The 17,642-nt window shown below is 26.8% G+C and overlaps 2 protein-coding genes across 2 annotated transcripts; both read right to left on the bottom strand.

Moving 5' to 3' along the window:
- Nucleotides 1–3,645: 3,645 nt before the first annotated feature.
- On the bottom strand, nucleotides 3,646–6,133 carry LOC105147212 (luciferin 4-monooxygenase-like). Its single transcript, XM_011058078.2, has 8 exons — nucleotides 6,043–6,133; nucleotides 5,844–5,957; nucleotides 5,513–5,717; nucleotides 4,916–5,418; nucleotides 4,670–4,853; nucleotides 4,336–4,596; nucleotides 3,996–4,231; nucleotides 3,646–3,920 (listed from the first exon to the last, which is right to left on the bottom strand). Exons 1-8 carry the CDS (start codon nucleotides 6,052–6,054, stop codon nucleotides 3,771–3,773), a joined length of 1,665 nt encoding a protein of 554 aa, XP_011056380.2. The 5' UTR covers nucleotides 6,055–6,133; the 3' UTR covers nucleotides 3,646–3,770.
- Nucleotides 6,134–6,371: 238 nt separating this feature from the next.
- Nucleotides 6,372–11,079, bottom strand: LOC105147243 (luciferin 4-monooxygenase-like). Its single transcript, XM_011058126.2, has 7 exons — nucleotides 10,982–11,079; nucleotides 10,644–10,848; nucleotides 10,034–10,539; nucleotides 9,789–9,966; nucleotides 9,461–9,718; nucleotides 9,122–9,357; nucleotides 6,372–9,047 (listed from the first exon to the last, which is right to left on the bottom strand). The coding sequence occupies exons 1-7, from the start codon at nucleotides 11,024–11,026 to the stop codon at nucleotides 8,907–8,909; spliced, it is 1,569 nt and encodes a 522-aa protein (XP_011056428.2). The 5' UTR covers nucleotides 11,027–11,079; the 3' UTR covers nucleotides 6,372–8,906.
- Between the last annotated feature and the right edge of the window lie 6,563 nt (nucleotides 11,080–17,642).

Genomic DNA, 17,642 nt, shown 5'->3' with positions numbered 1-17,642 from the left:
TATACCTGAATTCTACGTAATTAAATACAAAAAAAAACTTATATTGAAGTATGTTAGAAATTTTATATTTTATATTTTAATTAAAGAATTTGTAAAATTTTAATAAAATTCCAAGAAGCTATTTTTTTCCGCCATTACAGAATTATTTGAAAAACGAATAGGACTAATTGTAAGTCGCATTTAAAGATTTTTTTGTATTTAAAAAAAGAAACGGAACACCCTGTATATGATCCCTATTTTACATATCCGAATCTCGTGCGGGAAGGCTATCGTTCGAATGGCCGGAGGGTGAGTATCATATTCAATGAAATCTCGAGGCACAAGAAAATTGTAATCCGCCTCCATTACTGGACGCCGTCACTTCAAGATAGCATTTAACTTTCCCGGGGGCGGCCGAAATTTCGACTCGAATCTATGTAAAGCGTTTCAATGCGCATACATCGGATATAAATAGGCGGCAAGTCTGATCCACTGATTTATTTCTTTGATATAGAGTATCCATATAGAGAGAGAGATTGTACAAATCGCACTTCGTAATATATAGCTCGTATAAAAGGGTTAATGATAGTCGAGATAATGTATACAGAAGGAATATTGCAAGCTTCTACATCTATAAAAAGTCACCAATGCGAAAGAGATTATATTTATTTATTAATATTTTTTTCTAATACAAAGAAATGTTTTGTATTTATATCTTTTAAATTTTTGATGAGAATTGTCTGAAACTTTCGTAAGCTTAAACTGAATATAGTTCAGCGCAGATTGATGAGATGTTTTTTTATGACGTTTTTCAGATATACATACCGAGGAATGCAATTTATTGCAGGTGATTACTTTTGTGCGCGCGCGCGTTCGTCTGATCTATATCTTTCATCTTTTATTTGCGTTTAATTCGCGCAAATGTGAGACGTTACGATCGACGATAGATTGTTATTAATAGCTTCATCGCGGACATTGCGCGAAAATATCCGCGATCCTTTCACATCCGTCGAGGTGAAAAGATTCGTTGCCGACATATTTTCGTGATTTTCCCTTCGTCCATTTTTTATAAACGATGTGATAATCAAAATAATTTTGCAAAAATATTTACCTACGCGCGTATTATACTATTGTATTTTTCTTCGTTAACGAGCTTGAAAAATTAATATTCCAATTTATCATTAAAGGAATCTGATACAAGACTTTAAAAATAAAAAATTTTGAACTATACACAGAGAGAAATTATTTTGTACGTAGCAACCAAAATTTTGTTGATATGTGACTAACAAAAACTTCCTTATTTTTTCATTAAAAAATTCTGTTGTCCTAACTAAAATTTGATTATCTTAAATTTTGATTAGAGCGACAAATTTAATTAGAATAACAAAAAATATTTGTTAGAATAATCAAATTTTAATTAGACCAACACAATTTTTAAATGAGAAAATAAAAAAATTGTTTTAGTCACATATCAACAAAATTTGGTTGTACAATTTTGGACAAATCGGTTGCAATACATTTTTATCGATGAGTTTCGGAATATAGTTTAATATAATCACCGAGCGCGATTGGTTCTTATTTATGGACCTAACGATTTACGTTCAAGCTCTCTGCGAGCAAAATTGAGTTCCGGAATCCATTGAAAAAAGTGTTGTAACCGTTCTGTTCACAACTATATAAAACGATTTGTCTTAGTGTATTCTATTCGATGTCATTCATTCTTATTATTGTCATTTATTCTATATATTATATCTAATTCTCTCTTTATCTCATATAAAAACAGAGAAAAGAAAATTATTACATATACTTATCATATATGTGTACATTATTCTCTCTTTGTTTCTTATTTGTGAAATCAATATCTACAGCTATGACTCTCTAGAATGTATTGAGCATTTAGCTTATCTATCTAGACAAAGCTAGATAACAATATATACGATCGAATAAGTATTCATTGGATAAGTATGATAAAATGGATCTTATATCACATTTTTATACGTGTATATATATTATTTTTTATATCTTTTAAATGTATATTATACCTATCTATTACCTCTCCATTCTATTTATCATCTTTTTTCATAAATTTCGTATCGATAATCGAGTGTAAATTTCTTCATGATAATAACGTTGACGTTCTTGCTAAAAGTAAATGTTAGAACAGCATTTTATATTCTGACGAATGCTACGTGACTAACTTTTAAATTATATTAACCAATACAATATTTATTTATGATTCCAATATATAAAATAAATAAGAGTTTAGCCAAAATATTATAAGTTATAACATACACATGAATTACATTTCTGTCTCGACCGACTTATCGATTACTGTACCAATTTTCAATAAGACAATCGTTCTATAATTAGAGTAATATTAATATTTGTCACAACATCCGTCCAAATATAATATTGTAATTTTATATCAAAGATTTGTGTAAATATTCTAGAATATTCGATTTAATTGAACCTTATCGAAATTTATACAAAAAAAAATTCGCGACGCGCAATGAATTTTTTATCTTCTGATTTCGATTTCATAATATTTTATAATTGGATGCGATGGTATTCGTTCTAATTATTCATACAGTACTAATGAAATATTTTTAAAATGCTTATTACTTCTCAAGTTATACAGTTCAGTAATTATATTTGCGATATATAAAATTTTTTATTATTAATATATTTTTTACACAAAACAGAAAAAAATCGTTATTTAAAATTAAATACATTAGTCTCACGGAATCTTATAAGTTAATAAATATCATTCACTTGTTATCGTAAAAATTGCGTCATCATAAAATATCACATGCTTATTAGAGAGTTTCATTATTTCTATACTATTTATTAGACTTTATTCCAAACTGATTTGTTTCTAATGGCAGATTCTTCATACAATTTCAGCTGAACTTTTCACAATGTCAAAGTATTTATAATTTACGAGTAAAATTTAATTCTTAAAAACCACTCTATGTGTGGCAAAATGTAGCGTATTCCATTTTTTTCCCCAATTCTTTTTTTGTTGCTTATAACTTTTTTATTAATAAAAATACATTCATTTGCTTGATATCGTTATGTTTCTTATGTCTAGTTTTTCATTATTTGGTTAACTGGAGGTTAAATTCAACCTGATGTTTCACCTAATAGGCTTCATATATGACGTCATTATAGATGAAGTCCATTGAATAAAACATCAGGTTAAGCCTAATCACAAGTTAATTAGCTAATGAATATCCGTTTTAAGGTCTGACATTTTAATTGAAAAAAAATTGTAATAAGTATATTTTTATGAAAGTTATAAACAAAGTCGTATGTTATACGCAAGTGCGTCGTTTCCGTAATATAGTGTTTAATGGTTAATAATGATATGGTTGGTAAAAAAGAACATTTTTCGCGAAATAAACATTAGAGAGTTGAATAGCTCATCAAAAGTACAATTGTTAATTATCTTTGAATTGAACTTGTTTCAATAAATTTATAATTTTAATTTAAGTTACAGATATATGTATACTTATATATAATTTTAGTTATTTTATTAAAAGTATACAATTATACATATATATATATATATATATATATATATAGAAATAAATTTAAAAAGATTTACAGAAATAGTAAATATTATATAATTTCAATAATCTTCTTTTGAAAAAAGAAAAAGCCAACTCACTTAGTCATTGTCAGTCTAATATTAAAATGATAATTGATGATATTTTTTTGGACACTGTATATAAAATCGCCTTGAATATTTTCACTAATGAAATGGTGAAAAATATAATATTGTTGTAATATTAAATCATTCGATCGCCAATTACGAGCATTCGATCGATTTTTCCATTGGGAAGATGTGGCAAGGATGCTTTGAATTGCAGGCCTCCGCGCAGTTGGTAGATCTCAGGTAAATTCTGTGCTACAAATTTTATCAATTCGTCTTCTGTCACCTAAGACACAATAACATGAAATTTTGATAAAAAGATTTATTCGACTTTACAGAAAAAAATCAATCAGATTTCAACCTTTGCTCCGCGTTTTTTCTTAACATAAGCTACAGGATGTTGACCATTAATAATATGTGGCACAGATCGTACAGTAACTTCTGACACTGCTGAATGTTGTAGTAACGTATTCTCAATTTTTGCAGGTGAAAGATAGAATATTCTATATTTAATAAGATCCTTTACTTTATCGATGAAGAAGATTTCGCCATCCTTTTCATAATAGCCGTAATCTCCGGTATAGTACCATTGATTAACTGAAAACATGTAATATGATTATATTTTTTTAAACTTTGTGACGTTTGTCTAACTAATATAAATTAATATAATATATATATATTAGAAAAATTGGCATACTGACAATATATTTCTATAATCTTAGAAATAAGTTGTGCTTCAGTGTCCTTTTTTGCTCGATAGTTGTAACAATTTGGCAATTTACACGTCGCAGGAGAGCACCACTTGATTATAAGTTTGTACCAGATTATGCCTGTTCTGTTCGAACCAAGTATTTTTTGCGATTCTATATTGCTAAACTGTAATTGAACATTTTTGGCCACATAACCGCTAGATCCGAGCCTCAGATTACCTCGTTGGAAAGCAAAAATTATGTTCATTATACCTAATCAATGCAATGATTATTAATTTCAGATAATACATTCCTATCATTAATAATTGGTTTAAATTGTACATACTGTATACTTGAACGATAGAAACGTTCAAACATTTAAATTTATCGTGGAATACTTGTTGAGCTTCTCTGAAATTTATGGTTGAATCATCGATTACCAATTGCTTCAAGGAAGAGATATCATACATACGGATATCGGTATTAGTCATATTTCTGCACATTTTACTTTCAAGAAATATCCACGAAACCTGATACATGTAAATATCTTATATTTCATTAACTTTTGAAGATTTGATTCTTTGTATGTTACCTTGTATTTTTCTATCGTTTCATACATGTTCTTATCGCTGAATATTGAACACTTGATCACTGTCACATACGAAATTATACAACGAACGGTCAAGATCACACCGTAATTCCAATTTAAAGATGCATACCATAGACCAATGTCACCGGAAGACATTACGGGTACCTCCTGGTTCGACGGATACATAAGTGCAATTTTAGAAATAAACAATCTACTATTAGAATATCCAGTTGCTTTGGGAGAGAACATTATCGCTATAATAGTCATTGGATGCATGTCCTTGCAGGAAAATGTATCAATTTCGGTCTTATCAAAATCATTGTTCAGAATTGATTCAAGAGAATCGACACCTTCAATTCTATCAAAAGTTACGATTTTTGGAGGATCTATACTTTTTATTTTATTTATGATTTCAATAATCAATTTGAGTTTCTTGTAATTTTCACTATCGATAAAGATAATATTTGGTTTATATTCCAACAGAAAGTACATAATACGTATATTATCTAAAAAGATTTATTGTTTACTGAGTAAAAGGTACACAGATATATATAAACGTTAAAATAAGTTATGCTGAATTTTAGAAAAAGATCAATGTACCTTTCATGTATTCTTTGTCCCATGAATTAATAGCAGCTCCGATATATAAACTCGCTAGAAATGGTATATATTCGAGTATTTTACGCTTTGTGCATATTGCTATTATGTTTTTTTTACAGCGTAATTGTTTGAACCATAATGCACATTTAACGCTGTTGTCCCGCATCTGCTGATATGTAGTTTGCTCTTCCGTCATTGCATCTATCTACAATATGTACCAGTCGCATAATGTTAAATTAATATATTGATATTAATATGTCTTGTCAATAAGATATTAATCCTTTTACTATTTATGAAAATAGTTAACGTAACAAATAAGCTTTATTGTTACCTGACCAACAAAATTCGGTTTAGATTTAAATGCGCTCAAAATCATATTTCCAATATTTATATTATGAATTATTTCTTCTTTCCCAGACAATACGTTAATTTCTTTGTTGGACTTCTAAAAGATGTACAATATAGTTGTTAGTATGATTTATATTTTTATTAATATCTATGATGGATTTTATTATATATGTATCTGTTACCTTAGACGCCATATCGCTAATTTAATTCTTTAAATTAATGATAATACAGTCCTTTTTATCACACGAATGTTGAGTAGTTTTTCTTGTGTCGCAACGAAGACTAAGTTTAAATTTCTACTAATATTTATTTCTATATGTTTGCGATATAACGTTATAGTTAAAAGTTAAACGAATTTGTTTTGTTTGGACATGTTCTTTTAATCAAGTCGTTTGTAGTTGATGTTAGTTGACATTTTATTGTTATTTTGAATTTTATTTTTATAGTCGTATCTTTAATAGCCGATTCTAAATTGTTTAAATTGGGTTTATGCTATTAATTCAATATTGCCACTTATAGTTTAGAAAATTTTATCTCAATAAATACAAAATCTGTTAACTTTATGAAGTTGTATATTTCAATAATAGTCACTAAACTTAATACAATCTATGCTATTTATCATCTTTACATACATGTTATTTCCACAATTATAACAATAAATAATATGCAATTACAATTTAATGATTTTTCTCATTGACTGAAATTCATACCTCAATTTAACATAAATATGATTTTAACTATGTTGTAAATAAAAATATTGTTTTTCTATATCATTCGAATTTAAGAAATCAAAAATGTACACAGGATTATTCATAAGAAAAAAATGTTCCTGATCTATTTATTTTTTATTGATCGATAAGACTATCTCAGTTTTTGCACTTTCAAGATTTTGACTCCATTAAAAGTGCGTGCGTGCGGAAAGTAATTTATACGTATTCGCAAAAAAACCTATATATCTATTTATATTATTTAATTTAACAATTATGATTTATTATTCTATCAAATATGTTTCACTTTACTGATAAAAGCTTGAAATAATTATTGTCACATCCATCTCATAAATTTTAGTATATTAATTAAATAAAAACGACAATACGTTTATATAATCATACGTTTATATACAATAATTAACTGATGTTTTGTGCTTTTTTTTTGATAAGTTTTACATAAATAAGGAAATATGGGATAAAAAATCGGAATTTTTACGAGAAGATTAAATTGCGCGTTTTAATAATTATATATATAAATTTTGTAATATTCCATGAAGATTATATATTTTTTGGATAAAAGATATTCTAATATTGTTTTATTTTAATCAATTTATTAATGATCATTTTTCTCATCTTTGAACTTTGTTTTTTGCAATAAAAATTGTTTTTAGAAAATTGGTAATAATTTATAATGCACATTTTTCAGTTTTGAAGAATAAATTATTTAATTAAAAATATTTCCAAATTTTCTCACGAAAAAGCTAGTTCGTGTCAATTTTATTTCATAATCGCATTCAGGAGAACATTTTTTATGACTTTTTCGTTGACGGAGTTATGAAATTAGTATTATAAAATTTGAAGATTACGGAAAGATTTCCGTTAGTGTATTTAATGTATTTATATTTGTATTAGTGTATTTTATATATATTTTTTTAATTACTTATTATATTAATTATATCCACATTATGTCTAAGCAATTTCCTGGCTCTATGAAAAGTAACACAAATAGTCTTAAAAAAGAACTTACATTATACAGATCCATTAGCCTATTACTTGTTTTGTCTAATATCTTTAAAAAGTTATTATTAAAAAGAATCAAACAGATCCTGTTATTTCAGAACATGATTTGGATTTCGTGAGCAGCATGTAACAATCGAATAAATACATAGAGTTGTAGCAAATAATGCTTTGAGGAATAAACTGTTCAGCACTATTTTTAGACATTTCGCTAGCTTTTAATATGCTTTTAGAAATGCTTATTGCTCTTTAGATTACACAAAACAGTTTAATAATTATGTTTGCATCAAAATTTTTTTATTAATATATTTCTTACACGAAACAGAAAAATTTATTATTTAATATTAAATACATTAGTATCACGAAACATTACAAGATAATAGACATTGACAATTCACTTTGTCATAAAAAATCACAAATATGCTTATTGGAGAGTTTTATTATTTTTATACACACATTAAGGTAAATGCACTAGTTACTGAACAGTTAATGGACATGACTTAACTCGTTGGACAAAGTGATACAAAATTTTAAGTATTAAGCTTTTAATGATATGTACGATTCTAAATAAATTTGTTGTTTATAAAAATACAATAACGAATTTATTCAGAATTACTATTAAAAGTACATACCGTTAAATGCTTTATATTTAAAATGCTTTGTCTAACAATTGGTTCATGTCTATTAACTGGTACATTTAACTTATTTATTAGAATTTATTCCAGTATTATTGTATTCCAAAATTATGTTTTTGTAATGGCAGATTTTTTTATCCAATTTTCAATCGAACTTTCCTTAAATATTAAAGTACACTTATAATTTATGAGCAAAATTTAATGATTGGTAAAAAAGAAGATATTCGCGAAAAATTTTAGAGAGTATGGATCTTCAAAAGTACAATTATTAGTTATCTTAGGATTGAATTTGTTTTTTAATTTAGATTTCTAATTTCAATTTAAGTTACAGATATATGTATACTTATACGTCATTTTAACAATAAATACGCGCGCGTGTGCGTGCGTGCATGTGTGTGTGTGTGTGTGTGTGTGTGTGTGTGTGTGTGTGTGTGTGTGTGTGTGTGTGTGTGTGTGTGTGTAGGAATAAATTGAAAAATATTTATAACAATAATAAATATTATTAAATTTTATTAAATAATCTTTTAATGAGGAATAGTTAAATTATTTGATCATTTGCAGTCTATTAAAACGATATTTGACGATTTTTAGACACTTTATTTAAAATCATCCATTTCAATATTTTTTAAATTAAAAGATAAAAAATAATATTATTGTAACGATAAATCATTCGATAGCCAGTTACTATATCCCGGTAACTAGCATTCGATCGACTTTTCCATTGGGAAGATGTGGTATGTATTTCTTGAAGTACAAACCCCCGCGCAGTTGGTAGATCTCAGGCAAATTCTGTGCTACAAATTCTATCAATTCCTCTTCCGTTACCTAAAACACAATAACGTGAAATTTCGATAAAAAGGTTTATCCGATTTTAAAGAAAAAATCAATCAGATTTCAACCTTTGCTCCGTGTTTTTTCTTAACATAAGCTACAGGATGTTGACCATTAATAATATGTGGCACAGATCGTACAGTAACTTCTGACACTGCTGAATGTTGTAGTAACGTATTCTCAATTTTTGCAGATGAAAGATGGAATACTCTATATTTAATAAGATCCTTTACTTTATCGATGAGGAAGATTTCGCCATCCTTTTCATAATAGCCGTAATCTCCGGTACAGTGCCATTTGTTAACTGAAAACATGTAATATGATTATATTTTTTTAAACTTTGTGACGTTTGTAAACCATATATTGCATATTAGAAAAGTCATTATACTTAGAAAAGTTATACTGACAATATATACTATATTCATTCTTGTCAATAGTATCTTCTTTCGCTTTATAGTTGTAACAATTTTGCAATTTGCACGTCTGAGGAGAGCAACACTTTGATATGAATTTATACCATATCATGCCTGTTTTGTTTGAACCAACTGCTTTTTTTGATTCCATATCAAGAACCATTAATTGAATATTTTTAGCCACATAACCGCTCGATCCAAACTGTTGATTATTCCGTTGGTAAGCCACAATTATGCATAATTCTGCTATACCTTAAAAATGCAATGATTAATTTTAGATCATGCATTTCTATCATTAATAATTGGTTAAAATTGTACATACTATATACTTGAACGATAGAAACATTTATAAATTTCTCGTTAAGTTTTTCTTGATTATCACTGAAATTGATGGCTGAATCATCGATTATCAATTGCTTCAAGGAAGAAATATCATACATATGGATATCGGTATAAAACATTTGGTTGTACATCTTGCTTTCAAAAAATACCCACGACACCTGTAACATATATTGTGTAAATATCTTATATTTTATTCATTTTCGAAGCAAGATTTGATTATGTTACCTTGTACTTCTCTATCGTTTCGTACATATTTTTATCGCTGAATTTCGAACACTTGATCACTGTCACATATGAAATTATACAACGAACGGTCAAGATCACACCATAACTCCAATTTAAAGATGCATACCATAGACCAATATCACCGGAAAACATTACGGGTACCTCCTGGTTCGATGGATAAGTAAATGCAAAATAACGAATATATACTTTACTATCAGAATAACTTGTTGCACTAGGAGAAAACGTTATCGCTACAATATCCAATGGTTCCATTTTCACGCAGGAAAATTCATCGATTTCGATTTTTTCAAAATCGTTGTTCAGAATTGATTCAAGAGAATCTACACCTTCAATTTTATCAAAAGTTATGATTTTTGGAGGATTCATGTTATTTCTTTTATAATCCAAATATTGCATAGCCGATTTGAGTTGGCTGTAATTGTCACTATCGATAAAAATAATATTTGGTTCATATTCTATCAGAAAGTACATAATACGTATCCTATCTAAAAAGATTTATCATTCAGTAAGTACAAGATATATAGTACAAATATATTATATATGAATGTTAAAATAAGTTATGCTGAATTTTAGAAAAAAATTAATGTACCATTCATGTTCTTTTCATCCCACGTATTGACAGTAGCACCGACATATAAACTCGCTAGAAATGGTATATATTCGAGCATTTTATTACGTGTGCATATTGTTATTACGATATTTCTATAGTATGATTGTTTTAACCACAATGCACATTTAACGCTATTCTCTCGCATCTGCTGATATGTAATTTGCTCTTTTGTCACTGCATTTATCTGCAAGATTAATCGCATAATATTAAAAATATTGATATTATGTCTTGACTAAAAGATATTACATCTTTTTACTATTTGTAAAAATGCTTGACGTAACGATATATGACAATATGAGAATAAGCTTTTTTGTTACCTGACCGACAAAATCCGGCCTAGATTTAAATGCGCTCAAAATCATATTTCCAATATTTATATTATGAAGTATTTCTTCTTTCCCAGACAATACGTTAATTTCTTTGTTGGACTCCTAAAAGATACACAATATAGCTGTTAGTATGATTTATATTTTTACTAATATCTATGATGGATTTTATTATGTATGTATGTATTTGTTACCTTAGACGCCATGTCCATCACTATTAATTCTTTAAATTAATAGTAATACTTAATTAATAGTAACTGACAGTACTTTTTGACAGAAATATTGAATAGCTCTTCTTGTGTCGCAAGGAACACTAAGTCTAATATTTATCTTTGCGATATAACGTTATGACTAGATGTTAATCGAATTTGTTTGGATATATTCTTCTAATCAAGCCGTGTGTAGTTGTTATTACATCACTATGTTTTTATTTCGGTTTTGAGTTTTATTTTTGTATTCCGTATCTCTCTCTTCCTCTCGTCAGTAGCCGATTAATTTTCTAAATTGTTTAAACTTGATTTATGTTATTAATTGAATACGTCTTGCCACTAGTTTCTGAATTTTATTTCACTGAAAAATAAAAATAGAATTTTTTATAAATGTAAGAAATACATAATTTTTTTATATTTTTCAGAGTTACTGGCTTAAATTTATCGACAATTTATTGTGATTTATCTCTTGCCAATATATCTACTAATACAAATTTGATCCTATTAAAATAATACACAATTTTAACTCTAATCGGTATTCACGAATTTAGTGAACCCAGAAATTTCCTGTTTTATACTATATTATAAAAGATTATAATAAATTTTTACTTTAGATAATTTTAAGTTATATAATTTTATTTCTCGAATGTTAATTTTTAAAATAAAAAAAAATTGCTCAATTACGTTTAAATAAAGATACATTATTATTATATAATTCAAAGTACACTACAGGCGCGAATATCAGTTGAGAGCGAATACAAATTAGAATTAAAAACTTAACAGCGCTAATAAATAAAAAATAATTAGATGTCAAGAAGGTGATTAGGTAACATTGTATATATTATCTGATCATTTTATACTAATGAGTGAGAAAATATGATAAAAAAATACTTATATATAAATATTAAATATTATATTAATATTTTAAAATGAATTTAACTAACAAAAAAACACTAACTTTCTATATCATTCGAATTTAAGAAATCAGAAAAATAGAAAGGAATATTCATAAGAAACAAATGTTTCAGATTTATTTATTTTATCGATCAATAAGATTATTCCAGTTTTTACCATTTCGAGATTTTAATTCTAAAAAAAAATTTTTAATTTTCTTAAAAATTGAAAATAGTTTATTTTGTATTCCCAAAAACTATTTTTATATTATTTAATTTAACAATTAGGATTCAGCATTTACTGTCAAGTATTTGTCATTCCATTGATTAAAATAGTTATTGTCATATTAATCTCGTAAATTTCATTATATTTATTAAATAAAAACAATGATATATATTTCATAAATCAGTCTTCTGATGTTTCGTATTTTCTGATAAGTTATACGTGGATATAGGGAAATATGAGATAACGAAATTTTTACGAGAAAATTAAATTGCGCGTTTTAATAATTATATAAATTTCCTAATTATATTTTTTTATTAGATAAAAGATTATATTCTAATATTATTATTGTATTTTAATTAGTTCATCAATCATTAATGGTCTTTTTCTCATCTATTTTTTTGCAATAAAAATATTTTCCGAAAATTGATAATGATTTTATAATGCACCCTTTAGTTTTGAAGAGTTATTTATTTAAAAGCATTTCTATATGAAAAAATTATTTTGTGTTATTTTATTTTATAACATTATAATTTTAATATATAAATATGTTATCTGCTACTTTCTTGAAAATTAGTTGTGCAGTTTTTTCACAAATTTTCTCCCTTTTTCTGCAATATGAAAATATTTGAATTGATTTTCTTATGCCATTATGAACATCGATTTTCCCAACTCATTGCATCGAGGAAAACGCTCTTTACAACTTTTTCATAGACGGACTTGTGAAATTAGTATTGTAAAATTATATGTTACGAAAAGACTACAGACAGTGTATTTTATACTAAAAACTCTAGATTAGAAAATCTAATTTTAATTCTAGACCGATTTTATTCTTTATTGTATTAATATAATTACTTTATATTAATTATGCATTATATTACTTTGTAATTATATTAATATAATTATAAACCGAATATATATATAGAATATATATATTTATATTTGCTGTACATAGCTTTTGATTGCTGTATCTACTGTACAATATGGTTATATTTAAATATATTTATAATGCATATAAAGTTTTATATTTTAATAATAAAATTTTGCGAAAATCAATCCTGTCAATCCTTCCATTTACAAAAAATATACCGTTTATGAGCGTAACAATGTCGTGCTAATATTCCCATTCGATATATGATTCGTCATTAATCGTAATATCCATAGTTTTATTCAAATCTTTAAGAGACAATAATTTTTGAGAGTATAATAAAATTAAATCTCAAAAAGTATATAATCTTTTGTTACATGAAAAATAATCCATAACGGAACTTCATATTTTCAGTATTATATTGTACATATAATTTGATCTTACAGATAGCGTCATATTATTATCGTGATATGATGTTATCATTTACATATGTATATTCATCATTGAAAAACTAGGATGGCAAGTAAAGTAACGCCATTATTTTTATCGTTATTTTTTTATTATGGCGTTATTTTTTATGACTATAAGCGTGAATAATTAAACACTAAGATTGTGCTGAGGTTGGGAAAGTTACTTTGAAAAGTAACTGGGGTTATTATGAAGTAATGATAAGGAAAGTAATGGCGTTATAAGTTACCTGCCATTTTTATAAAAGAGTAAGAGATAATATTGTCGATAAGTAATATCGTCAATACAATGCTCAGTCATTAATATAAATTATGTTTGGATCAATTTTTCTATTAGGAAGCCATTGAATTTCGTCTGTAACGAAGCTCCGCGGAGTTTATGACTGTCAAGTAGCCCAGGTTTACCACAATTCTATTAGCTCTTCTTTTGTCACCTAGGCACAATATAAATTTTTTATAAACAATTCTTTTTTGACTTTATGAAAAGAAAAAAACCAGTTTTAAACCTTTGCTTCCGGTTTTATCTCAACATAAGTTCTCAGATGTTGATCATCTTTAGGATGTTTCATAACTATTACAATGACCTCAGATACAACCGGATAGCATAATAACAAGCACTTAATATGCAAGTATTGTTATATTAGTGCTTTTCGTTAAAATTTTGCGATTGATTGTAACTTTTAAATTTGGGTTATATTATAAATATCATAATTATAATATTTGAGACGTGACTCGCTGCTCATAGTACGGATCTTTAAGTTGAATGATTTGCTTTTTACCATGTCATACTTTTACATGTGACAGCGATAAATTTTATCTGTCTGTTTGACGGAGATACAAATGCTATGTAAGAAATTTCTACCTTACCACCTTTGTAATAATCCGTTTCAGAAGACGAAAATGTTCTAATTGCTGTATCTCTTATATTATTCGTTTCACAGGAAAACTTGTCAATTTAGTTCTTATCGAAGTCATCATTCACAATAATTTCCAGGGAGTTAAATTTAAAATAAAATACACACTTCACACTATTCTCTCTCATCTATTAAAATGTAAGTTGCTCTTCCGTGTTTGCATTCACCTGCGAGTCGTATTATTATTAATGTTACATGTTTTATCTGTTTTATTATTATCTAAGTAATTTTTTATTCTGATGTTGTTTATATTTAACGAATACTTGTGCTCTTTATCCGCATAGCATAAAGTAATTTTCGTTGTTTGAAAATGTTGCCTGTCCGATAAAATTCAGTTTAGATTTAAATGAGTTCAAAATCAAATCTCCAATGTTTTCTTGGGGAATCGGCTCTTCGTTGCCAATTAACTGTGCTTCTATTTTTGTGGGTAAAATGTATAGCAAATCGTTTCGATATAACAAACTAAAAAGATATATGATAATGTTAAAATAATGCTTTTATTATACATACATGTTTGTAAATGGGATAAAATTTATTTTATCTCTGGCCATGATGCTGTTCTTGTTTCAACGCTGAGACTATCGTATCTCCAGACATCATATTTTTATATGCATATACATTTTTTATGCCTTTTGTATGTATATCATATCTATTATCTCATGATTTTGTTCATTATCTTTTTTCATAGATTCCATTTCGATGATTCAGTATAAATTTCTTCACGCTGGTAATAACACTGATGTTCTTGCTGAGAACAGATGTTAGAACAGTATTTTATATTCTGACGAATGCTACGTGACTAAGTTTTAAATTGTATTAACCGATACAATATTTGTTTATTCCAATGTATAAGTGACCTCTTGCTAAGAATTTAGTCAAAATACTTGGATAAATATATGTCTGAAATGATTGAAAGAGAAGAAAATATTTTACTGAGAGATGCCATATCAAATTCAACTGACATTTCTAGTCAATCTCTTTTATTCTAATATCGATCTATAATAAATTATTCGTTTTAAGCTTTTTTTTTTGTTTTAATCCCTAAGCTTTCGGTTTAAGCCTTTTTTATATTCTATGTCTCTATTGTTTATTTAATTGTTTGTCAAATGTTTGTTATTGTATCTGTTGATTATATTTCGATTTATTTTTTCAACGACAGTTGTTGCGAAAAAAATTCACTTCTGATATTATCGTGGTATTCCATAATAAACTCAACAAACGTATCACCTCCACACAACAAGATCGATCTATGACATTTTCGGCCCGACCGGATTTGCACTAATCTGGGTAGAATTAATGACATTTTGTGCTCTCCTATTGATAGAGTGTGTAACGTCAACCAGTAACAAAGCATTTTCTAGATTATTAGTAGATTTTTAATAGGAAAAATTTATATCGTTAGCGACGATTCGTTTCACATCGAACCCTCACATCGACCTTGCTGTTACATTCGAGATAAAGCAAAACCGGGATTGCATATTTCGGCGCTCGAGATAAAAGATAAAATGCGCCTCTTAAACAAAGAAATATTTTTACAACATGTAAAATATAATAAAAAATAATATTAATTACTCTTATTTAATATTAATGTTAATTTTAGTAAGAGTACTAAAATTAATATTAATATTAATTTTAGTAGGAACGTACAGTTGCATATAGAGATTACGTGTACATATATGTTACAAACGAACAAAACATAATTAAAAATTGAAATTATAATAAAATTAGTATATTTGTTTTTAGTATTTTTAATGTAGATAATATTAATTCTTGTAAAAATTCACAGAAAATTAATTTTTTATTTAAAATACTTTTTGTGCTTTAATTTTAGTCGAAAAATTGTTAATTATTTTATTAAAATTTATATTCTTACATATACATTTTATTTTCATTTAATACACAGCAAATGCTCAATAACGGATGATAGCCACTGTTAGTAATGAATGAATTAAAATATATAGAAATTTATATTGTCCATAATTTTTATGTCCCAAAATTGTTTGAGGCATAATGCCTTGTTCGCTAGTTCCTATTCTAATATTATAGAATGTAATATTTTCAAATATTGATAATAATAGAACATACTTTTGGTCAAGCTTATTCAATACAAGATTACAATGTGTAATGCGCTGAGGCAAAAATCTCATTTGTAATCAAACGACAAGTTTTAATATTAAAAGAAATTGATTCAATTTTGAAGGTAAAATTTAGAATTTCTAGAAAAAGAAATAAGAATTAAGTAAAATTAAGAGTCAGTGATTGAGAAATATTGTATATAAGAATGAATTGTATATAAGAATAGAAAGTTCTGTGAAAGTAATTTTAGGAAGAAATTAAAAAGCTATTTTTTTCTTTAAAATTGTAATTCGGATAATAAAAGATCTCTTAATATGATATTAAGATTATGTAATTCTATAAGGCGTTGTTAGAGAATCATCTCAGAAAGAAATTTTGTATCATAGAATCTAGAAATTCTAGCTGTTGCGGCACCATAGCACAGCACGAATTGTATTCCAAGCGGATGACAAATCGTGCGTCGAAACCGAGAATGAATTATACCGCGTTTTCGCGTGCATCTGATATTCTGTAGCCGGAAACACAGCGCGCGATGATAGATCTTCCTCTCGTTTTCCCACCTGCAATATGTTTAAAATGCATCAATTTCGTCTTGACTCTCGAACGCTTTTATAGAATTAATGTATTGTGCTTAGAAAATCGATTTTCAATTGCGGCACGTTACGGGAAACAATATAGATTATTAAGGAAAATTGATTTATCAATCTTTCACTATGTCGACTGTATGACAAAAATAAATAGATGAAAGTATAATAACATTTTAATTTGTCGATATTATATGTATAATACGAATGCTATTATTATTAGATATATCTTAAGAATTTTAAATATCTATTATTAGGTGAATAGATTTTTAAACAAGATTGATTTTTTTACCAATATATTGTTCATATGTGAATAAATGGTTTTTAATTTTTTTGTAATTTCTGATAAAATTCTCATTTAATTTATTGATTTGTGGAATATCAATTACGGTATTCATGTGTATATTGCTAACTTCTA

Source organism: Acromyrmex echinatior, chromosome 9 (assembly GCF_024713525.1).
Source record: "Acromyrmex echinatior isolate Ae372 chromosome 9, ASM2471352v2, whole genome shotgun sequence".
NCBI classification, from domain to species: domain Eukaryota; kingdom Metazoa; phylum Arthropoda; class Insecta; order Hymenoptera; family Formicidae; genus Acromyrmex; species Acromyrmex echinatior.
This window is presented reverse-complemented; position numbering and strand designations above follow the sequence as displayed.

Excerpts from the sequence above, each read along its gene's own strand:
- LOC105147243 (XM_011058126.2), bottom strand. The coding sequence starts at position 11,026 with ATGATTTTGAGCGCATTTAAATCTAGGCCGGATTTTGTCGGTCAG. Across the intron at positions 9,967-10,033 it reads AAACGATAGAGAAGTACAAG|GTGTCGTGGGTATTTTTTGA; the intron begins GTAACATAATCA and ends TATATGTTACAG. Across the intron at positions 9,358-9,460 it reads GAATGAATATAGTATATATT|TTAACAAATGGCACTGTACC; the intron begins GTCAGTATAACT and ends ACATGTTTTCAG.
- LOC105147212 (XM_011058078.2), bottom strand. Across the intron at positions 5,419-5,512 it reads GGACAAAGAATACATGAAAG|ATAATATACGTATTATGTAC; the intron begins GTACATTGATCT and ends AAATCTTTTTAG. Across the intron at positions 4,232-4,335 it reads TAAGATTATAGAAATATATT|TTAATCAATGGTACTATACC; the intron begins GTCAGTATGCCA and ends ACATGTTTTCAG.